The 24,279-nt window shown below is 46.9% G+C and overlaps 1 protein-coding gene across 1 annotated transcript in view; it reads left to right on the top strand.

The window, feature by feature from the left end:
- LOC126522689 (metabotropic glutamate receptor 5-like) overlaps nucleotides 1-22,237 on the top strand; it is a 402,455-nt gene extending 380,218 nt beyond the window's left edge. The window contains exon 14 of the mRNA XM_050171464.3: nucleotides 9,586-22,237. Within this exon, the coding sequence (XP_050027421.2) occupies nucleotides 9,586-10,594 (1,009 nt within the window). The 3' untranslated portion in view covers nucleotides 10,595-22,237. The remainder of the gene's footprint in view (nucleotides 1-9,585) is intronic.
- Nucleotides 22,238-24,279: the final 2,042 nt, after the last annotated feature.

Below are 24,279 nucleotides of genomic sequence, written 5' to 3'. Positions count from 1 at the left end.
GTTCTCAGCGTTCGCTTCACCGCATTTCTAGTTCCTTCGCCACGACCCGCACGAAGATGCCGTCGAAGCAGCAGGGACGCAGAAGAGTTCAAAATGAATAATCAAGATTACAAAAAAAAAAGAAGGAGGGGGCGGAGGTAAGAGGGGACAGTACAAACGAAGGGTCATAGAGGGCATGGCGAAGTTTTGGTGAGAGATGACTTTGCGCTCGTAGATGTTTGGGCTCGTAGGCTAACACATGCTGGAACATAATACGGTAATAATAATATTTTGGGTTTTACGTGCCAAAACCACTTTCTGATTATGAGGCACGCCGTAGTGGAGGACTCCGGAAATTTTGACCACCTGGGGTTCTTTAACGTGCACCTAAATCTAAGCACACGGGTGTTTTCGCATTTCGCCCCCATCGAAATGCGGCCGCCGTGGCCGGGATTCGATCCCGCGACCTCGTGCTCAGCAGCCCAACACCATAGCCACTGAGCAACCACGGCGGGTGAACATAATACGGTAGTGCTTACGACAACGTTTCCCATCAACCCATTCTAGACGCACTTTTGACAATTGAACTAGGAGGGCGAGTATATCGATGGATCAGAAACTACTTGACACAAAGGTCCATGTTCGTACGTACGGAAGATGGTCCGACTACCGACCACTACACATGCCGAGGAGTTCCCCAAGGTGGGGTTCTAAGCCCTATTCTTTTCAACCTCGCACTTCTTGGGCTGGCCGAATCCCTACCGGAAACAGTGAGTGTCTCAATCTACGCCGACGACATCTGCATCTGGTCATTAGCGGTCACTCGTCTGCAGGTTCGCGCAAGGCTGCAGAAAGCAGCAACACAGGCATCTCACTATCTTCACACACAGGGCCTTACCATCTCAACAGAAAAATGTGCGTTAGTCGCTTTCACACGAAAACCAATGTCTCATTATCCAGTGTGCATTAATGGCCAGCCTATCTTCTACAAGAGAAATCATCGGTTTTTGGGTGTCATTGTGGACCGGGACCTCTCTTGGAGCCCTCATGTTGCCCACTTGAAGAAGAAGTTCACATCTATTGTTCATGTCTTCAAGTTTATCGCCGGGAAAACATGGGGAGCCTCAGTGGGCTCCATGCTACAGTTATATCGAGCACTTTTCATCGGATTGCTACGTTACAGTTCTCCCGTGCTTGCTAAAACATGCAAGTCAAATCTTCGAGAACTACAGAGCGTGCAAGCAAAGGCACTACGTGTTTGCCTAGGACTTCCGCGGAGCGCCTCAACAGCAGGAACCATCATAATGGCTCGAGACCATCCGATCGCGACTTACATCAGCATCGACACGCTTTGGGCCCATGTTCGTCATGTTTCACGCATGCAATCAAGCTCTCTTGCCTGCCTGCCAGAACGACGACCACAGGCGTCCTTCTCCAACAAGGTCAGCATCCATCGTGCCTCCTTACCATCGGGTTTCACACCCTCTGCACGTTCAACCTCAGCTTTGTGGTGTTTAAAACAACCTCAAGTGCGTCTTACGATTCCAGGGATAAGAAAGAAGACCGACCTGCCTACCTTGGCCTTGAAGCAGGCAGCTCTGGATTGTTTGCACACTTTCTACTTTGATCGAGTACATATATATACGGATGGCTCTTCCACTCAGACCAGCTCCACCAGCGCAGTGGTTATACCATCCCGTTCACTAAGCATCCAATACAAGATTTCTCATATGACAACATCGACCGGATCGGAGCTTGTTGCCCTCCGAGGTGCCGTTGATTACATTAACAACCAACCCGCTAATCGGTGGGCAATATTCTGCGATTCGAAGGCGGCCTTACAATGTCTTCTGTCATCTCTTCGTCCCGGGTCGTGTGAACAACTAGTGTCGGAGATACGAGAAATGCACCATCGTATGATAGCGAAAGGACACGACGTCGTGTTTCAGTGGCTGCCTGGCCATTGCGGTATCTCCGGCAACGACCTCGCTGACGAAGCTGCTAGGAAAGCACACGAAGGAGCAACCTTTCTTTCTGTACCTTTATCGCGGACCGACGCAGCCCAACACCTAAGCAAGGTAGCACACCGTATGACATTAGAGAAGTGGCACACACCTGAATTCACCCAAGAACGATTGCGTTCCCTCGACCCCTCTATGCAACTGCGGCTGTTACCAGGGCTTCTACGAAATGAAGAAACAGTGCTGTGCCGCTTACGCTTGGGCGTCGCATTCACCAATGCATATACGTTTTTGATTGGAATGACTGATAGCGCCGACTGTAATGCCTGCGGTGCCGAGGAAACTATAGAGCATCTACTGTGCTACTGCCCATCTTTTCAAAACGAAAGGCATGACCTCTGCACAGCTCTCATTCAGCTAGATAGAACACCGTTCACCTTGAAGAAGATCTTGGGACCATGGCCTCGCATATCGCAGCCACAAAAGGCCACAAAAGGCCACAAAAGCTCTGCTGCGATATTTGAAGGCAACTGGATTGAGTCAGCGTCTGTGATCCGAACTGAGTGACCGAACGATATACCCAGTAGACTTTCTTTTCTTCTTTTAATCTTTCCGTCCCCTTTCCCCTTTCCCCAGTGTAGGGTAGCCAACCGGGCTCAGTCCTGGTTAACCTCCCTACCTTTCCTTTATCATTTGCTCTCTCTCTCTATAATAATAGTGGACAAGGCATACGGTTGTATGTGTGCGTGCGTGTGTATGTGTTTAGATAAACAGAAAAAAAAAAAAAACGAAGAGTATTCTGGAGGTCACACAAACCAGCGTTCGGTTTGCTATCCGACACGGGATGCAGAGTCGTTAGTTAGGGCTTCATCGCGATTGGGAAAGACGATTGAAAGAGGAAGAGGGGAAAGGGCAAACACTACACGCTCAGCAAAGGCTGCTCAGCAGCATTATAGACGCTCACTCAAGCCCGCGCATGGATTTGTTATTAGAAGAGAGAAACGAAGGTTAGGGATTGTTTCTTTATTTAATTTCATGCCGAAATCCCAGCGTTGGTACTTCAACGTGGCGCCACGAATTTTAAAGTATCGACGCGTATTTTAGGCGATTGTAATTGAGTAAACGTTTCGGAGAGCGGCCACGTTCAACCTTTCGATCTTTCAGAACACAATGTAGTCCATCCTTACCGATAATCAATGAACGAGACCCGAGCAGGCGTCGTCGAAGTCATTGACATCACGACGAACTGGTGCGGCAACTTCGAAGTGGCGTCGCCACCAGTCTTTAGATCTTGCGTCTTTACTGACTTATAAAGTATCCTCCAATGCTAACAGCGACATCTTTTGTTTAAATTTTATGAACTGCGAATTTGCTACCACAGCGCAACTTAATTTTTTGTTTAGCGTCCGTTCAAGGCCCGCCGAAAAGGAGGGAACAAGTCAGACTAGTGTTTCGAAGCGTGTCTGATCATTGTCGATATGTTTATACAAAATTATCAGGCTGTATTTCTTTAGGTGAGTTTTCTCTGGTAACAGCACGTTGACAAAATTGGCACCGATTGCTACCGTGGTTCTCACTACGAAGTTACGTGCTTTCCCTCCCTGCAAAGCTGCTGATTTACTCCTAACTCGCGCATTTACATTATGGCTTACTTGTGTCGGGAACTTTCGGCGGAACCAATCTGACAAAATTGGCAAGCATGAAAAGTAGTATCTTCTTTGCTTCAATGAGCGGTTCAGTTTTCTTTTCTTTTATTCTTTTGTTACTGTTAAACTCGCCCGAGAGAGAGACGGAACACGCGTACAGAAAAATCACTAAAGGAAGCATTCTAGACTTCATTGATAGATTTCACAGCTGCGGAGGACAGCCGTGGCGCCGCTGTACGTGCGTTCATTGTAAAGCAACCACCCCGTCTTTATAAAACCGCAAATTTATTCGTTGTAGAGGTAGCTTATTTGAAGTGGTTTTCCCTGTAGAGGCGTTCGCAGTAAATGCAGTATATACGAAGTCGACCAGGACGTATGGGATCCTTCGTTGAGGAAGCGTTAGTTGTACAGACGTCAGGCTGTGTGTAAGAATATAGCGGAACAATCATTATTTACTAAATATCACTACATGTTATTTAACTGTATTAAACAAGTTGGTAGTTTCCGCCACATACGTCCGCGTTTTGTTCCTTATGTTCGTCCATTAGTTCCGTCAGTGTAACACTAACATGTCAGATATACACTTTTTTTTTTTGCTTGAGCACCTATTATGTATATTGATACCGCTTGGGCGTCTTATATGCAGTGACCCGCAATTCATTGATGTTATTTCTTTTTTCGCGTACCATGGTTCTGCCTCTCCCCCTCCTCCCCTTCCCCCTAATTTCTTTTTATCAAAGGTACGCCTATATACAGGATGTCCCAACTATCTTGCACAGAAATTTAGTAATATGGAAATACCACTTAACTGGACAGAACCGATGTAATATTGTTTGCCGTCGCTTGGAGATACTAACATTATTTTTTGCATTCCACCCAATTACATAATTAAGCTTAATTAATCAAAAAAGAGAGAAAAAAAGCAAGGATAGGAAAGGCAGGGAGGTCAACCAGAAGAGCATCCGGTTTGCTACCCTACACTGGGGGTGGGGAAAAGGGGAATAGAAAGGGGAAAAGGGTAGAAAGTGAGCACTGAGTGCGTGTGGGCGGGACACTATGCACAGGGACACTATAAACGGCCTCGTAAGCCGGTGCACTTCAAGTACTGCACTAATGCACGATTCGCTTTTCGTGCCAGTGACGGGTGGGGCCACGGTCCGAGTATCTTTGACTCATTGAACGGTCTTAAGTCCAGTCGATGTAAAGTTTCCCGCAGAGAGAGGCATTGTACGTCGTAGCGGGGGCAGGTACACAATAAGTGCTCGATGGTCTCCTCGCACCCACAGGAATCGCACATCGGGCTCTCGGCCATTCCCAAACGATAAAAGTATGAGTTCGTGAACGCTACTCCCAGCCACAAGCGGTACAGCAAGGTTCCTTCACCGCGGGAAAGGCTAGATGGCAGTTGTAGCTGTAGCGTGGGGTCCAGTTTATATAATCGGCAATTGTAGGAACTTGAACTCCAGAGATCTTGCGACTTTTTGCGTGCATGTAGGCGAAGTTCCCTGGCAGCGTGCGACCTCGCCAAAGGTATTTTGAACGCGTCTGGGTATCTTCGTGGGCAGACAGGGCAGCCTTGTCAGCTAGGTTGTTGCCGACGATGCCACAGTGAGCAGGAATCCATTGAAATATGATGGTGTGCCCTCTTTCCAGAGCATGGTGGTGCGCTTCCCTGATGTCAGATGTCATGTGCTCGTAAGTTCTGTGACGTAATGCAGACTTGATGCTGTGAAGGGCTGCCTTAGTCACAAAATACGACCCATTTCTCTGTTGGCTCTTCGCTGACGTACATCATAGCGGCATGGGGAGCTGCAAGCTCTGCCGATGTAGATGTAGTTGTATGCGACAATTTGAATTTAGCTGTAACCTTCTTGGCTAGAACGACGAATGCGGCAGTTGAGCTGGTACGGGAGGTCGAACCATCGGTATATATATGTATGTGGTCCTGATACGTCTGGTGGAGTAATAGGAGCGTAAGTTGCTTCAGAGCTGGCGATGGATGATCGGACTTTTTTGTAACTCCAGGAATAGCAAAATTCACTTGAGGCTGTCGTAGGCACCACAGGGGAGTTGAAGGCTTCGTCGCCAGTGTAAAATATGACGGTATGCACTCTTTATGAGCGTTAATCACTCGTGAAAAGGTCGCTTGAGGTCTCTCGGCTGGTAGGGAAGCCAAATGATGGTCGGGGATCCTTGACAGATGGCGAATGTGCGCTCTGAGAGAGTCGACAGCTACGTGTGTCTGGATCATATGGTTCCCAGCGACAGCAATTGTTGCGGCTGTTGATGTGCACCGAGGCAACCCTAAACACGTGCGTAGGGCTTGACCTTGCATGCTCTCCAAAGCGCATTCATAATTAATCAACTTCTCAAATATTATAATTACATCAAAAGTGTAAACGAGAAAATTGTAGGGCAACATGAAAGACTCCCGATAAAGAGAGACACAGAGAGAGAGAGAGAGAGAAAGGCAAAGAGAAAGAAAGGTTAATCAGAGATTATCTCCGGTTGGCTACCCTGTGCTGGGGGAGGGGCAGAAGGATGCGATAGGTGTTGCTCAATATGTGCTACATAAAAATTTGGAGGACGCTTAAGCTTCGCCTTTAAGAGTGGAACGCGGCAGCATTCGAATATTTTTGACGTCTTCTCACGCTTCCCGACAACTGCAGCTTATGTAACCTTAATCTTTACTGGGAAACGCTGTCGGCGAGCGCTGGGTACGAAGGCGAGCTTTCTGGTAGAAACGTCCCCTCTTGCGTAGATCGCGGACGTGCGGAGGCGCGCGCCATCTGGAGGTGTTGCGAGGAACCGGTCGCGCCTCTCTATGAAAAGTAGAAACGCTGGAAAGGGGTTTGGGTGTTTGAGTTTCCGCTTAACAGAATTATGTTTTCTCGTATATGGAAATTACAATCCCACGCTCTCATGTTGGTACGTTGTGCTTAGGTTGTTTTTTGCGATTTTTCTGACGCCTCTTACTTTAAGGAATTCACTTAGTTCAGTAACGTCTCCGCGCTACACGGAGAGTCTGCGTGGTTGGGTATGCGTGGTTTTAGAACGATTTTTTGTATAAGGAAGGTCGACGCTGGACGCGGGACGCCGACGCAGAATTTTCTGCAACGCGGGACCCTTAGCGCTATCACGTTAAAAGTGTTTTTGAGAGCGCGAAAAAAGCCCGCGAATACACGCAAAGTGCCTCGAGTGCCCAGTCACGTGGCAAATTTGTGAGACAAATTTGTTGACCTGTAGACAGCGCCGGTGTAGCCGGCGCTGTCTACAGGCACTTCATCTTCTTTACCGCAAAAAAAAAAAAAAGTATTTGCAGCCTGATGTGAAATCAATAAGTTAAATTTTCGGATTGTAAGGCACCCCAGTTCGAACTCTCCCATTAAAGCTATATCGTTTCTGATGTCCACAATAGTACATGCTTCTGCCGACGCTAGAAAAGTGGCGCTAACGCAGGCGCCCATTTTCCTTTTTCTTAGGGCTTACGAATTCAGCCGCCAGTATACGCGGAGAAATATTACCGACGAGTCTTGAAAGGAAACTGCGGTTTGATTTGTACAACGTTTGCATGATTGCTGTGCACATAACATCTTGGTTTTTATTTATTTACATAAAATTCGCGAATACTGCAGCACGCTGAAGTAGAACATATAGGTACTTCATTAAAACTTCTTTCTGAGTTGCATGTGTTTGCGCTGTAACAATTGTTATGTCAAGAACATATAGAGCACTTTGTTTGGCTGCAAAAGATCAAGGGCGGTTTTATTACCAGGATATAGCCACGAAGCAACCGAAATAAACTGATGCCGGTTACACGAGCAAGAACAGCTTCGTAGCTGCAGAAGAATTCGACCTGATCCAAAGATTGAACTAAGCGCCAGTTCGCCCTGCCAGCTGATCCAATCAGAAACCTCGCGCAGGTGAGCGCGAGAGGGTAAGAATAAACGGCGAGCCGAAACCCGGGAACAATGATCAGCGAAACAAAAACGGTACATCCAAAATTTGTCAGACAGCGTATACTACAGTGGAATTTTTCGTAGCTCAGCCGAGACACAGATGCGCCCGACGCCGAACACACACTGTGTCCTTGACGTCATCCTTCGTCCTTGTCTTCCATAATGAACCATTTCACCCGCGTTGAACTTACTTCTGGGCTCCAGTGGCGAGGGGCAACAGTATCGATAGCTTTACCGCACTGTTTCTACTCTTTTTTTTCGCCCTCTCTCTCTCTCTCTCTCTCCACACTGCATTCGGCCCCGGCACGCGATGGTTGCAGCTTCGCCTTCACAACTTCGTGCGTCTGCAACACGTCCCCGACTTGTGTTCACGCCCCAAACACGGACGTCCCCTCTCGTGTACCTCGTGCATCTCCTTTTTCTCTCGTCCCTCTTCTAGCTTGCTGGATGGCATCGATCCGGGCCGAAGCTTAATGGTCCGTTGCGAAACAACCGGATTTGCGTGGCCCTTTTCGTGTCACGTGCTTTGAGTTTCTTTGTGTATGAGAAAAAGTTGCACATAATTAATGGTCTCGTTTGCCGGTTGCCGTCGTGTGCCTCAGTGTCGCAGCTTGGCCCATTATCGTGCGCCGGGATTTCTTGTCCGAGTTCGACATATATATATATATATATATAAACTAAGCTGTCGTCGACGCTAAGGAAACCAAGGTCGACATACATGGTCGTTGAAATGATTTCATTGTTAAATGTTGGTCTTATCTCATTATTCTGTGTCATTTTCATGTCTTATTCGCATCGTATTTCACGCACAATCACCTCGACCTTGTCTTGTTTAGCGCGCACACTTGGTTGACCTTTTCTTTCTTGAGTGTTTGGCACTCTGGAATGCCGCCCTCACCTCTGTTTTTTTGTTGCTCTTTCACGCTACCGCAAGGCACAGGGCCTATTAGGCCCGATTACTTGCGGCTTCTTCAAAACACACGTCAAGGGCTCGGGACGTGCACTCGCGAGGCCGGAGGCTCTCCGCTCTCCCCGATTCTCTGACCCAAGTTACCTTCGTCCCGATCTCGGGCACTTCGCGCCAAGTGGAGTTGATGGCACTTGGGGGCGGCAAGGCAGAGGGCAAACGCGTGACAGGCACTCACATTCCACCTGCTTTACGGCTAATTTGATTATATTCTTACTTGCCGGCTGTGGGTACGTGTTCTGGGCATGGATAGGTATCATTTAGTAGCATTTCCATGTCCACTTCTATAAAACTTTTCTTAAACCACTTCTGTGAAATAACGGTCGGTGAGGACCCTGGTTACAAGATATCCAGATTAGAGATACGTCAAATGCGCCTGAAGTCAGCTGAGAGGACATTGCGTCAAATATGCACAAGCATTGATAGGTGTGACACTTGATATATATCGCCGGCAACGCTGATGGGGCGAATCGTGTACGTAACAACAGCGCACAAATATTTTTTTAGCGAGCTAACTTGTTGTTATTAGGAGTTTATTGGGAATCCTTTAGCGTTTCAAGGTGTAGCGCGCGCTCTTGCCCATTTCTGCCACTGCGCTTCCAAATTTTAGTAATGGCACAAAATGCCATATTGCGTGCCAGGTATGCGAGAAACCATCTCAGAAACGCCAACTGCTAATAGCCTCTCGTTCTGCCGCGTCCGCCGTGAGCGAGTCATTTGCACTGTTCGCTGCAGGAGATGTCCCCTTGTACCCCGTCGTACCTTTACAATCACCATGTATAGCCTTTCTCAAAGGTATACCTGCTCCTCCGCTCCTTCACCATATATGTATTTCGGCTGTTTGATGCAGCTCCTGTGACACTCGTGACAGTTCACGTCTCTAAATTGTGAGTACTCAAAGTTCTCATTCTCCAAGGTCTTGAAACTCACGGCGTACCACAGAAACTCCCTTAAACAGCTTGTAGTCAGCCTGGCAGTGGCAAACAACGTAGTCATTACTTCCGACCAACTGCGCCCGCTACTTCTAGCCAGGTGACACTCCCCGATTCTGGCGTGTCTCTCTCGGAATGCAGGAACCACACCGCTGAGACCGTGATCAAGCCGCCGCCGACGCGCTCCAAGAGCCTCAACCTGCTGGAACGGTTCCGGGCCAGCAAGCAAGACCGCATCGCGGCCAGCGTCGCGCAGCACATCCGCGCGGTGCGCGCCGCCGAGGCGCTCGACCGGCGCACCCACCTGCGCCACTCGGTCGAGCCGCTCTTCGGGACGTCGCCCAAGGTGCCCGCGCAGCGCACCTCCTCCGACTCGCCTCCCGGCGCGCACGAGCGCCGGAGGCTGGTGCAGCAGCAGCAGGCGGCCGCCGCGTTCGGCGCCGCCTCGGCCTCCAAGCGGGAGATCTCCTGCCAGACGACCGACGACCTGGTCGAGATGTGGATGCCTTGCCTCCGCAGGCGCATCGCGCGCTCCGAGACGCTCATGTCGACGCTGTCGCCCGACGACGAGGACGACGTGGCCCCCGGTCTGCGGCACCGGAAACTGTGCCGCCACGTGCCCTCCGTCAGCGACGACGAGGTGCTGGACGTCGTGTTTCGCGGCGGCAGCTCGCAGCAGCAGCAGGAGTATCACCACCACCTTCAACACCTGCCCGGCGGTTCGGTCAGGTACGGCCGCAGTGGTTCCGGCGGTGGCGCTTCGTCGGCGGCTTCGGCGTTCAAGAGCGACGAGTCTCTGCTGGAAGGTGCTTCCTCCATCGTAGAGGAGAGTGCCAGCAGTGGCAGCGAGGACGCCGCCGTCTACAAGAACATCATCATCAGCCTCGGCAGCCCTGACGCGGTGCGCGTGCGCCAGACTCCCGCGTCTCCAGTGATAACGCCCCGCCGCGGGAGCAGCGGGGGCAGAAGCGCAAGTAACGGCGAAGACGTGACTGCCGTCGAGTCCACTTCGTCGTCCCCGTGGGCCGAGGTGTCGGCCCAACTACTGCTCAGGTCGTACAACGGCAATGCTCAAGGGACCGGTCAGCAGCCCGTGTACTGGGCCGGCCCATCGTCAGGATGCTCAGACCAAGAACGCTTCGGCAAGTGAGCCCCTCGTCCCGTTCAATGCCCTTACTGCTGTCGCTACGGTAGCCATCTCAAGGCAGTGTCGAGTGCTGTGCCGAGGTCGGTGTGTTTTGCTTTCTACTTCGTTTCTGTCAACGTGGCCCGGGCTCCTTCGTCCTGTGGCGAAACTTTCTACTCTCTCGTGGCCAGCTTTCTCAAGCAGCGTGCGGGGCCTCGATCCGGAGTTTTTCCCCGCGAAGTCCGCAGTTTCGGAGCTGCACCTCTCCTGGCAAACGTGCGAATCGCTACGGCAGCGGACGACAGGTGGCTCTGCTACCACTGCCCTTATGTTGGTATTCTTTGTGTGTGTGTGTTCATGTGTGTGTGTGTGTGTGTGTGTGGCGCAGCAGGAGCGTTCCAGCCAAAGGGAACCGCGTGATAGTTGAGCCGGTCACAGAGTCGTTTTTCCACGGCTCCCACGCCTGTCTTCCTGTTCCTTGTGAAAGCCCTGGTGACATCCTAGAACCTTTCCCCGCACTCTCACAGATGTGGCCTCTGGCAGCGTCAACCACACAGCCTATCGAGGTCATCCGTGGGTTCGCGCATTAGTATAGGCGAGCAGCCGTGAACGGCGCATAGGGAGCCTTGTCCGTGTGTGGTGCAAAATGTTTGCATCGTTTTTTCTTTATTTACTCAACGTCGTCTCTGACCGAGAAGATGCCACCATTTAGCCATCCTGTTTTATCACGTAGTCTAGTATGCGGAGTTCTCATAACCCCGATACAAACCCATCATGCACAGACGAGCTGTGAAACTCGAGCGGTTTCAACTTCTTTTGTTTAGCGCACTCCTTGTAACGCCAGTGATGTTCGCTCCTTCCAGAGTCGACACGGGAGGTCTACCCTTTTTTTTTGTCGTTCTGAGCGTTTTCCTTCATTTTACCATACATTCCTTCTACCGTGTCCTCATACGCGAAGAAACAATGTGCATCACTTGTTTTTATTTCTGTCAATAGGAATAATACCAGCGACAAAGCAGCTTCTCAGTATTTAAGACATTCCCAAAGTTGCTTGACATTTGTTGATACGTAGTTGGCATGACATAGAATACATCATTGCCTGCAAGGGACGGAAGCGGCAAAAACTGCGCTTTATATTGCTTGATGTTCCACTGCTCTTAATTTTTTACAGCTAGACTTTCACCTATCATGCTTATTTATTGTCGTTTATTCAAACTTCCGTATTTATTTCTGAGTATGCTGTCCAGAATTGTAACAGAATAGTTCAAAATCAAAATAACAGTATAAAAATAATTTACTCGAGATATCAGTACCTTTACGTTTTTCTTATTGCGAGCTTCAAGCCTTCAAATAAGCGCCCACGTTTACGGTACCTTTCCAGTCTATCCCGATTAAGGTGCTCAATAAAGGAGTAGCTGTTGTCCACAAAGAAGCTGCTGCTAGGCCGTATAGTCTACATAAAGCGGTAATGAAGGTTTGTTTTCCTCGTCTGTAAGTTAGCTATATACGACATTAGTCATTACTGTGGGCATTAGTGTTATAATTAGAGGATTGTTCGAAAATTTCTATAGATTGGCTGTCCATGCTTGAATTTAAGGTTTGACTCCAACATGACTAGGGACAAATATAAAGATCAAACAAAAAAGTTAGGCATTACATACTGGCATTGCAAAAAGATACCTATTCATATCTCTCGCAGCAGAAGAGTACGCTTTCTGTAGTGTTTTTGCTTCATAGCCGGCTATTGAATATTTTCTACCCTTCAATGTTCAAATTACATGTTTGTGTATCTGTTATTTGTGTGTGTTTGTGAGTGTTGACACTTGTATGTACGCAAATCGAAGCAACCTTCTTTGACAATATCTTCCGTTCCGTGTTACCGTGCTTGCCTACATGTTTTCTTTCCCTGTTGCTATACGTATATGTATATTTAAACCAAAACACCCCTGTCGCCGTTAGAAGCGACTCGAGTGGTGCTCAATATGTCAGTAATACAGTATGCCAAATGACGAGGCCTAAATGTCCGTCGCTTGGCGAAGATAAATACACCTTCCGTAGTGCTAGTCGTTTTCATGTTCCTTTTCTTTGTGTTGTTATACCAACGAATGAGAGTGAACGTACGGCTCCTTGGCGCCTTCTTTTTCGGGTACCAGTTAAATGAGCAAGGGTTGTATACTATGAGGTATGAAGCGATCTGTTCTTTGGCGCTTCGCTCTAGTTTGCACTGGTGGTCGCGGCTCGTAGACCCTAGTCTAGTTCCACAAAAGCTGTAATACAGCTCTCGTTTGCGGTCAGTTGATTGTAATAGTACAAGAGGACGCCGTCAGGATCTTCTATACTGATTTGTTGAGAGCTTAGTGTGCCCGGTCACGGAAAGTTAATTTCGTTGCTGGCAAGTCATCACGAGTTCGTTGGACAAGCAGTTTTTTTGAGAGCATCTTTGCGGGGTGTGTTTAATCTTTTGATCCCAGTGTTCACCAAGTGGCGTGTTCGTTACACAGCTCAAGTTCTTTTTTGGGCCAAGCAATGTGTGTTCGTGTGCATGATCGTTCGTCAGTGAGGCAGCACATGGGCGGAACAGGTACTCGTCCTGTGTGCCCGCCGTATTGCTGTGCGGTGGAGTGTTCTTACTGAAGCGGCTGATGCTGCTGTTGTTGTTGTGACGTTTTCAAGGGCATATTTCATGCGTGAACACTATTTGCAGTGTTAATGACACTGTTTTACTGGTGGTTATTATCCTCAGACAGAGATCGTTGAAGAGTGTTCCTGAAGTGTCACTATTCGTTCAGACACATGCTGCAAATGTCCTTCAGTAATGTAGCTATGACTTAAGTATATACCGATGCTCATACGGAGATTACGTAGGGCAAGGAATTCGGAAACTGCGTAATATACATTAAACTTACAAGCGGGCACTACTTTGTGTACTTGATGTCTTGGATAGTGAATTATTAAAAATGCATAAAAACACTAAGAGTAAATTAAAGATAAATTAAAAGCATCATCGTCCGACAGCCGCCGACCGGAGGTAGACTATTAGAAGGCTTTTATTGTCTAGGCTCAGTAGAACCATTAAGGTCATCTGTGTCTTATCTATGTGTGACTCTAGAAATCTCTGATATGATTGTGACGAGTGCAAAATTATGACATTCTTAGTCCATCACGGTAATGAAGCTCAGCAATTAAGGCTCAGATGGACAGTGGTGGAAGGAAGACCTGTGGTGAAACTGCCCTAGAATCGGAGGAAACCGTGCAACTATGAGTTTGAATATTTTCCTCAAGAAAATTCCTCTAGTCTAACTCTGTTGCAAGATGCGCCTGTTGGGAAAGTACACGCAAGTCACTTGTAGGCAGAGCGAAGAATTTCTTTGGGCAAATACCACAAATAAATTAAACTGCTCATGACATACATATTGTGGCAATTGATGAAAACCTAGTCACAGTTCGCAGGCAGCGGCTTTTCCCGCTTTTCTCTTTTTTTGCTTGCCGTAAGTGAGGAATACACCCAATGAAACGTTACCCGTAGCACTTGTACTAATGACGAGCTACCCTTAATGCATTTATATAAAAAAAGTATGTCTTAACGGCCGGCAAGGGCTTTCGTTTTGCATGGACACTGAATGCCAAAAAAGATATGTGCAAACTTGTGAAGTTGATGTCAAAGTGTTGGCTGAGAGAAGGATTGTATATATGTTTTGTACATAGCTATTTAAAAAAAGAAACGGTCACCACTATCTGTATATAGTAGATGGTTACGTGTTTCACGACATCCTGGCGAGAAATCATTTGGTGTCGTATTCGTTTTCAGATCACACCCTGAAACGTGACTCAACAATGTGCTGGATCTTGTGCCAAATGTTTCGTTGCGCTGTTTTGAACTTGTGTTAGAGGTCTTGCTTGTGTTAAGTTTTCAGGTGTTTAAGGATAGAAATGGTGAACTACCTATTACGTGTTCGTCTACACGCGATGTTAAAGAATTAACCGTCATGGTGTGCCAGTTACCAAATGATGTGTCGAGTCCGTGATACACAGAAGAGGACTGCGTAAAATGATCATTGAATAACATTCTTAAGCCTGGGAAATCTAGGCTGTGCTATTCATTCAGTTTATTTTCTATTACATGGCTCATTTTGTGCACTTCGTTTAATTACACGTTCCCTCATGTCGATTTCCATGTATTCAGCAGCTTACTTCGGCATAATACGAACTATCAAGTCATTTTTAACCAACCTCATGAGCGACGACCCCAAAGAAAGGATTAAATGTATTGTTGATTTAACGTACGTTAAGTCAGTAATGGTTTCTCCATACGTTTCCAGAGACAACTAATCAAATACATTGTTACGGGGAGAAATCTTCATCCGCCGGATAATTCACTCACAATGGTATTTCTTCACGTGGCTGGAGTTGTCAGAATTGCCGAATGCCGCAGTCTTCATCATGATATTCTGTCGTTTGGTGTTGGCGTTGCTATTGGAATGTTATAACCAACTATGTTCTTTACAGTGATTGCTATTACATGGCAACCATCGTCGTACCTGACAAATGAGAAGTACCGTAAGTCTGAAATCTTGCTTTTGACTGCTCGGGATTACAAGGTTCAGAAAAATTTCTGGTCAACCGGATAGCTTTTTTAAAGGCGTCACAACAAATGTGCACCAGCCGCCAGCTCCATATATCTACACAGAAAAGTGCGAAAGCCCAGCAAAAGTGCCACGAATGTTCTGTTTTCCGTTGAAGCAGCCGCAGCTGCTGGTTGAAGGAACACTAGGGAAAAATCCTTACGTGAAACAGTGTAGGTTACTGTCCCCACCAATGCTTATTAATATGATTTGAAATAACAAATCAAAATCAATCGGTTCTCTGCACCACAGTGTACTAAAGAAACTCACGATTGAGCAATGCAGAACTGAATTTATTTTCCCGATGCACAAAACGGCGAAACTACTGCCTTTAAGTGGCATCTCATTAAATAGCACTATATGCACGAACAGAGGAAGACATAGTTCTCTGTACGACAATGTAAATAAATGCGGTTGTGCTATCGTTTACTGGAGGAAGCCTGCGGGATATTCCAATGTCTGTGGATCCTCTTCAAACTTGCAGACCAGGCGATGAATCAGAATCAGATGCTTTGCATTCCTTGAAATTTTCCAACAAAGGGACGAAGTGTTTCGTTTAACCGATGACTGTGATAGGTTTGCTACTTCTCTACGAGTTTCCCATATTTTAATAATTTGACAGCATATTACGCCGCTGAGTGAACGTCGATCAAAATCTTGTAACTAGTCCTACCCAGCAGACATCTGATGAAACAGATCTGAAGCCGACATCCACCACCCGCAGTGGGTTTGCCCTGCGTTGAAAGCGACGAGGCTCCGGCACCTCGCAGCAGCAGGACTTTCGACGCATAATCCTAGCCACTACATGGCTTGGATGCAGGGACCACGTTATCGATCCCTCCTGGGCTTTATTAAATCCGCAAATCTCTTTTCATTCATTTATTCATCCTTATTAGCCCGCATCCCATACCCCTGTATACCCTGAGGCATTAACCTTCGCATTAAAACCAAATAAATAAAAATAAAGCAGATAGCAGTGTGCAGGTGCTGCTATCAGTGGTCACCACTCGGGTGTCGACAGACAGGCGGAGCTTACGAGTGAACGCGGTAGCAGTCTTGCAGTTGCCTGGTACAACTTCCGTCGTAAGCGATGCTTCTGTTAAATACCGCGCCGGAACCATAATGTCGGATATTCCGGTGGTACATTGCTGCAGTTCTGTTGCCGACTGTGGCACTTGCGCAGTGGAACTTCGGAATAATTTATAATTCAAGGCAATCAGGATGCTTCTATTTCCCGTTATGTCCATGCTGGACAAACCATTACATTTACAACTCAGGCAAGCACTGGGATCCAATTTTTTTGTCCAAGTAACTCCTTAGCCACTCAGCGGTAGGCGGATTTCTATGCTAGCCTGCGGAAATCACATCAAGCTGAAGTTGATGCTGGCTCTAAGTTGACATCACTGGCTATTGTTATACGCGATTGTCAGAATGTGCCGGGACACATGGACATTTTTCGCAGCCGTCGTGCATTTTCTGCGGACTGCACATTTCTATAAATTGAATGTTCGAGGCTTGAACTGTACAGGTTTAAATAAGAGGTCAACATCTGCGTAGTTTAACACAGCTTCAGCTGGCCGTGGCTTCAATGCACCGGTCTTTTCAATTCGAGGCGTTTCTTCAACCAGCGGAACCAACACGAACGGAGCAGAAGGCGTATTCTCAGGAATTTCCGGAGATAGAAGGACGGCGGAAATTTTGCGGGCCCTCAATCTCAAATTTTGATTAAATAAATCTCAATTATTAGTGCACTCATGTGTGAGATTATGAGGAAATTTCTCGTCGCACGGCTCCAATCCCGCATTTCACTTAAATCCTTGCCCTGAAATATGAGAGTGGTAGAATCGCCGGCCCTCTTCTCTGAGACGTATGCGCGTTTACAAGTTCGGCTACTACGTTAGACGTCGTTAGAAGCCGTCGTTCGGATTCGCGTGCGTCTAAGTCCTCTATTGCTTCCCGTCAAAAAAATAAAAAAATGAAAAGTTAAATAAATAACCAGTTGTTTTCAGCGGTTAAACTGTCGTGAAGTGTGTTCTCTATACTCTATCTGGCGTGCCTGTATCACTAATTAAAAAAAAAAAAAGGTCACCGCACAAACTATTCCTGTTTACCGCGCTGTTGCAATTCGAGGCTGTATGTTAAAAACCACCAAGGTATCCGTCTTTTGCACCCTTCTGTGTTCAACAAAGTTATGGCGCCGATGGCAGACTTTTGTCACGTTAGTGTTTACATTTCCGGCCTATGTGATGACTGGGCCATGTTGCCGAATACAATATTGTTTTTTGCTGATCCCTCACACAAAGAGTACGGCTCGCGAGTATTTGCTGGTGTTGTTACCTGTCCTCGTCGCATTATATGAAAATTTCAGCCATTGCTCTTATAGTTGTAAGGCTTAGCACTTTTCGGGCGTACCGAACTGATTCCAAATGCTGCCAACAGACCGTTGCTGGCATGCCAAGTCTGGCGCTTCCGTAAGCTATCCGCGGAAATAAGCTCTCCGTATTCTTTCCGCAGAGCCTTAGTCGTAGCTGTCTCCATCTGTCCACTCATCGTGAAACAGTGTCATCCTTTTCGAATGCGCGTGTGTCTGTGTGTGCGTGAGAGGGTATTACCAAGACAGTAATGATTTATTTTTCTTGCTTCAAACGCCAGCGAAATCAACTGTAGAAAATAGCAAGAATGTAGATATTGCTAGGAAGGGCTTGCATTGTGAATTTAGCACGAAACCGCGTAATTTCGTGTAGTAACATTAGGGATGTTTGGTATTGCGGTCTTCAGCTGTTTGCTCATCCAGGTTTCGTGATCATGTCACTGAGATTCGGCGGTGATGACAAATCTAACTTCTAACGTTTTCTATTTGCAGTTGAGTTTAATAGCAGTTATTTTCTGCAATCCTATACAACGGTAGCTATTCACGTACGTACATACCCCATCTAAATGGAAATCGTACTATGAAGTGTGAGTTACAACCACTTCGTTATGCGCGAATCTAGTAGAGCCCATACTGAAATCTTTCCTTCGAGGAGAACGGCAGTGTTTCTTTCTACAAACTTGTTTTTCTTCTGTATCGTGGATGAGACTACAGTAGTGAAGCAATGACAAACGAGTAACTTTGACGGCCGAGTAGAACTAGCATTGTTTTGAAAAAACTTTCAGCAATTGAATTCGCAAGTGGTTTTGTAATACCATAATAACTTTTAGCCTTCGCTGGCTTGTTTGCAGCTAGTTCCCAACCTACCTGCGTTAGCGCGCAACTACTTGGTTTCTTGTAAATTGGCTTCAGTTCCCATTTTCTTTTTGTTAACTGCACATTTTGCGCTATCTATAGTCGCATCAATCCTAACTTTGCAGTATCTTAGATCAGATCCACGGTACTGCCAACACATAAGCACTTTTCGGTACGTCGTAAACTATCGGTGCTGTGTGTACTTTGCCTGTATCTGTGCCGACTTCTTTTTCGAGAAATGCCCCGATTCACTGCTTATTCTCAATTCCGCACCGACTGCTGCGACTGTACAGTCAACATCTGGGTAGCTCCGAGTGATATACAACTGGCGAAAGTTCACTGGCAACTGTTTTCACAGTTCCCCGATGACGTCTATACGCATATGCTATATAGTGTACAGTGGACTTACCGCAGAAAACACGAATGGTACCCTCCTCTGCCCGATGCCTCACATGTAAATATACGTGGCTGCTTGCGTCACGCGTTGAGCTCCCCGAGTTTGCTTCGCAGATGCTTTTACCATCTTATATGTGTATGTGTGCGAAAGAAACAAACATTAAAAAAAGGCAGTCATCGTACGCAATGTCTCGTCATACTGTGTAGTGCGCGTAGTTTCCAAGACCCGATCCCACTCTCGGAAACGTGGTATGCCCCAGCAAGCGCGAGGCGATTCGTAACGTATACGATTGCTTCTTGTGGTGCTGCAGGGTGTGCAAAAAAATGGAAAAAAAATGGCGACACTAAGCCCAACTCATCACGAAACATGCGCGGAATGGTAACTCGCTCCCACGCGTGTGCACGCCATCCTTTTCTTACTTGCACGTCATCGACATCATCCGTATGTAATCGCACGCCTTAGTGTTTCTACTCTTATGTTTCTGGGGTTTAGGGTCTGTAGGTCTATCTATATAGGTGCATTTCGTCTCGCATGTCGGACGAAAACGAAGGCAAAGAAGAAAGCACAAACGGGCGCAACCACATTCTACAGCTCGCTAATCGTCTCTTCTACCCTGCCTTACACCCCCCCCCTCCCCCTTCATCCCCCGAAATCATAATTTTTCTTTTATGTCGGCGCGCTTCCTTGCGCTGAGGCCACACAAATCTGTGCATTGGCAATAGGTTCTACGGATTGCGAATGCACGGAGTTCGGAGAAAATTGAGCGGCAACTGAAGTACACAGTGATTTGAGGCATCGACAGTGGTGGATATGAACAAGCACGCCTAACGAAAACGATTTTCTCCGATAAAGCTTCCGCCACAAATTGTGTCGTCTACTATGAAATAATGATTGCTACGATATTGTTGGCATGTTACGCCTATTCTTTTATATTCGATTTTATTGGCTTCGATTGCGTCCTTCTCAAATCGCAGGTGCTCATGAATTCCCGGCATTTAAAAAAAAATATTTTTTGTTCCTGGTGGGTGCAAAACACAACCGCGTGTTTGAAACATTTCGCACACGTTTGACATTTAGAACGGCGCGAGTTCCGTAGGCCTCTGCCGATTTTGATTTCATAATTGGCGCTTATTACTCCGTGAACGCACCTGGTCAACCATAAATTCTCGCCTAGCAGTTGCGATTGGGCATTTCATTCGGAACCTTACCTCGGGTCTCGGTTATGAGGCAATCGGTAGCCGCACAAACACTCTTGTCTATGATGTGAACGTTTTTAGAAGTTAGGGAAGCGTGTTCGGTGTTGTCAATGTTTCTCAGTTCGTCGCGCTTTTCCAAGCCTTATTTCATTCCCATAAACGATATAGCTGCTGTTGTTTCTGCCGCTAATCTCGCGCAGAAGTTGATGGCGAAAAAAAAGTGTAGATAAGGGGCTGCCGTTAGAGACGCTTGTTGCCAAGATTCGCAGCACGTAGCCGCGACTGTCAACGTCAGGTAAGCAAGCGCCAGTAATCGTACGCTGTAGGAAGAAAATAATAATAAAAGAGCGGAAAGAACCAACATCACGGCAGACAACTTCCCGAAATTGTCAAGTTGCAGAAGAACTCTGGTATCTTTCACATCGCGTGTCGATCTCGAGCTAGTCGTGCTTCCTTTTTCGCTTTCTATCTTGCTTTGGGTGGCAGATGGAAGAGAGTTCGTGTATTGTTCCCGTATCGCATGCGCGCGCTCTTTCCCGCCAAGCAAACCCGACACATATACCGCAGTCCAAAGACGCACCTGGAAAGGGTACAAAGTCGAGTCCGCAAGGAGGTCTACAGAAGGAGGAACCAAGTCGAGCAATGCATTTCAAAATTTCCGTGGTAGTTTGAGTAAATGTTGCGTAAACGATGCGATTTAATACCGAACGTTGCCTAAATCACGGAACCACGCATAAATGGTTCTTCCACGGCATAAAACACTGACTCGCTGGTGCCGATATCTCGCTCAGATGTAGCGATTTGTGTTCATTTTGTTTAATGCTGTTTCGGTTCGGTATTTCCTTGTTTCGTTCAGAATAAATTGGGAGGATTAAAATCAGAATGCAGACGTTTCATTAGCCCGCGCCGATTGCGGATGAATAATGTAGATGCTCTGAGCAGTGGCACCGGCCACCACAGTCTGAGCAGAACACAGGGCCCTGCCATGTTTTACGCTGTGCCACTGCGTTTTGAATCAAGATAATTGTAAGTGTCTTTTTTCTTTGGTCCCGCATTGCCAAATACAACGCTCAGTTGATATGTGCTGGTAGAAACCTGCAATTTATGCTCCATGAACACGGCAGTGAAGAAAATAAACCACGAAATTTTGCCTTTATGGAATATTTTGAACATGGATGCACCGGCAGTATAGTGGGCGGATTTTTTGTGCCAGACACCGCCCTCACGCAACACGCAATACAATGTACGAGCTGCCGCCGACAAGCAGGGCTTAGAAGCTTACCACTATGTTACATCGGCGAACGCCTCCACTCGAAATCTTGCGCATTATATTAACACACGATGCCTAGACGAACCGTGTGCAACATTCACGCGTTATGCCCTCTACCCAGGGTACTCTACTTCAAGGCGAGTTTAGAGGTGCATTACTGCCTCAGATGACAGACAGATGAGAAAAACAATATACGAAATGCGCACAATTTGCCTGCTCGCATGGGTGCTGGCCAAGTGTGGCCCGTTTTGCGAACGAGCACTAAACATGCCTCGCTCTTATGAACAGGCTACTTTCACAGTACGTTGCTCTTAGAGCTAACCGGTAACACACTCGCATTAGTTATCTGCGGATTGCATTTACTTGCTTCTTTTCCGTAGCACAAAATGTATGTGTATGTAACCTGTGTCCCTTAAATGACGATTCCCTAGTGACTTTTGTGTAGCGTGTGGACTGGAACCAACTCGAAGCGTTACATCAGTTCAGGGCTGAGCTTACAACGCCATTCCGATTGCTGCATGTTATAGGCCCCTAGTGTGCCTTTGTGATCTGCCCATCTTCCCAGTAATGAAAGTTTGACGTACGCGCCCGCCTCTGTACTTCGAAAACTGTGTGAGGGTTTCACAAGAAATTTTCAAACTAAGCGCCAAATATTCCAGATGTATTGCATAGATATGTGCAAGAGCAGTAAACCACGCTTTACATATACTCTATAGCGACATTACCCCTTTTACTAACGGGTGAGAAATCACTTTCGTTGGAGCTGGCGGCTTTGTCTGTGAACACTGCGAACTGGTTGTCACATTTAGTGCTGTGAAGGAATAGGATCAAATCCATGTTTCGAAACGTGTCAGACACGGCGCTGGGCAGTTAGTCTCGTCCGCAGCAGATCCGACGCTAACCACGTCATGATGACCACACAGCAAATACACCTTCAGCCAAAAAAAAAAAAGAAATCTGAGCATGAATACGTTGTTTCTGCTAGAGGTATAGACGGAAAACAGACGTACTGATGATACCTCCGATTTACGGGAAGAACAACGCGATTAAAGCGGCGAAATAAGCGGCTACCGGAAACCTTGCACCCAATAAAATCTAGGCGTAATTGAGCATCGCCCTCGTGAGCGCGTTGTTATTTGGTTTTAGGGAGCTCAGTAGCAGTGCGCGCTAGTGAATGTTATCGTGGTACGAATGCAACGCAGGACGAAATGATCCCTTCCTTTTTTTTTCGTAGCAACGAGCGTTTTCATGCTTGGAGATTTTTCCCTCCTCGGTGCAATGCTTTGCTCAGCGAATACTTGAGCTTTTAAAAAGCTGTGTTTTTTTGTATTTAAATGTTTGCACTGCGTAGAATAACTTTGAGATTTGGTGCTGTACTGCACGTGCACGTCCTGTACTGCGGGGTCGTCGCTCTAGAAAACCTAATCCGTGACAAGCCTGAATCGCAAACTTTTGTCACTTTAGGTGGGCACTGAAGAGAAGTATTCAATACGGACTGGTAGACGGTGCTTACTTATACTACATATAGGTTATCATAACCGTAAACCTAAGCTTGGTATGCCCGAAAGTGCATGAAACAATACAATTGCTAGAGATACCAGTGCGAATTTCCGGTAGTAGCTACCCGTTACGTTACAGGTTTTGGTACCCTGCCGCCTGTCTGTTAAATATAAGTCAACCGCTCAATTATAATATTTATTGAAAAAGCTGGGATTCTCTTCTAACATAAACAAAATCTCAAGCAGGAACACTTTGCTTTTTCTAAAAAACAAAAGAAAAAGAAATGCAAAACGAGAAGACTCATACAATAAAATTGTTAAAACAGCGATATCAACGAGACGATATGATTGTTGTGATTTGGGAGCGAAATCCAAAGTGAAGATTGGTGTTGACTTCGTCCCCACGAGTTTGTAAACAACGTACTTTCGGCGGTGGCAAAAATGCGGACAGGATTTTTGAAACAGTGGCCTACCAGTCTGGATTGGTTTGGTCATTCTCTTCAGTGCGCACTTTGCGGCATCATTGTCACAACCGTTCATCTCATCTCTTCGTAACCACTCGCAGTCTCTTGGTAAAAGGGAAAGTCGTAACGACGTTGTACCTGTCGCGCGCATGAGTGTGTGTTTTTTTTTTTTCGGCAGTTCGAGGCTCCTGACAACCGGAGCGCTCGACATTTATTCGAGCGGCCCCTTTCGTTTAACGGGGCCGCGCTTCACCAAGTGTTTGTCTCCGAGCTGCAATATACTCGACCTAGGTGTTAAAATCCCCGTTGTGCTTGGCGTGTACATACACATGTAGTCGAAAAGGAAGAAGACTGTTGGCTGTTGTCGTCGGTACCCCCCGTGGAACAAAAGTTTGAAATCTCTCTTGTCTCCCGTCTCCCCACCCCCGCCCCCCGACCCACCCCACCCACATTTTGCCCCCGATGTCCTTCGAAATGTGATTGTCGTTTCTGTGCGCATCTTACAGACCACAATAAAGGCGGAAACGGGAACGTTTGTTTGTACGACCGAAAACCACCTCGTGTCTGTCTGCCTCTTTTCACGGCCACGTCACAAGACGGCCGACCTATGCTACAGCCGACCCGCAAAAATGTTCGGAGCATTGAATTTAATTTTCTTGCGACTTTGCCCCCCACAGCCTCAAGTTCGTCTGAACGTTATGATGGCCATGCGTATTCTGTTTGAGAACGGAAGCTCCGGATGAAAAGAAGTTTCTCATTTCCGTGGACCGAGCATTTTGAAGAACCTGAGGTTCTGTTTACTAGCTCCGAAATATTGAAAGTTAGGCCACAGAGAGGCCGGCTGCCCTGTACTAATTGTTAAGAAAATAAAATAAAAACAAGGTAAGGAAGAACAAAACAAGTGTGCGGGCTAATCAAGAAGAAATGAAATAATCGCATGCGATATGTACCTTGTTTTATTTTTACCAAACATCATCAAAATTAACCGGGAGTCTCATCTAGGGCGTCTCTGAAAGCCACGCTCTTGCTTGGAAC

Source organism: Dermacentor andersoni, chromosome 6 (genome assembly GCF_023375885.2).
Source record: "Dermacentor andersoni chromosome 6, qqDerAnde1_hic_scaffold, whole genome shotgun sequence".
In the NCBI taxonomy this organism is placed as follows: domain Eukaryota; kingdom Metazoa; phylum Arthropoda; class Arachnida; order Ixodida; family Ixodidae; genus Dermacentor; species Dermacentor andersoni.
The sequence above is the reverse complement of the archived record's forward strand: the minus strand, read 5'-3'. Positions and strand labels throughout refer to the sequence as shown.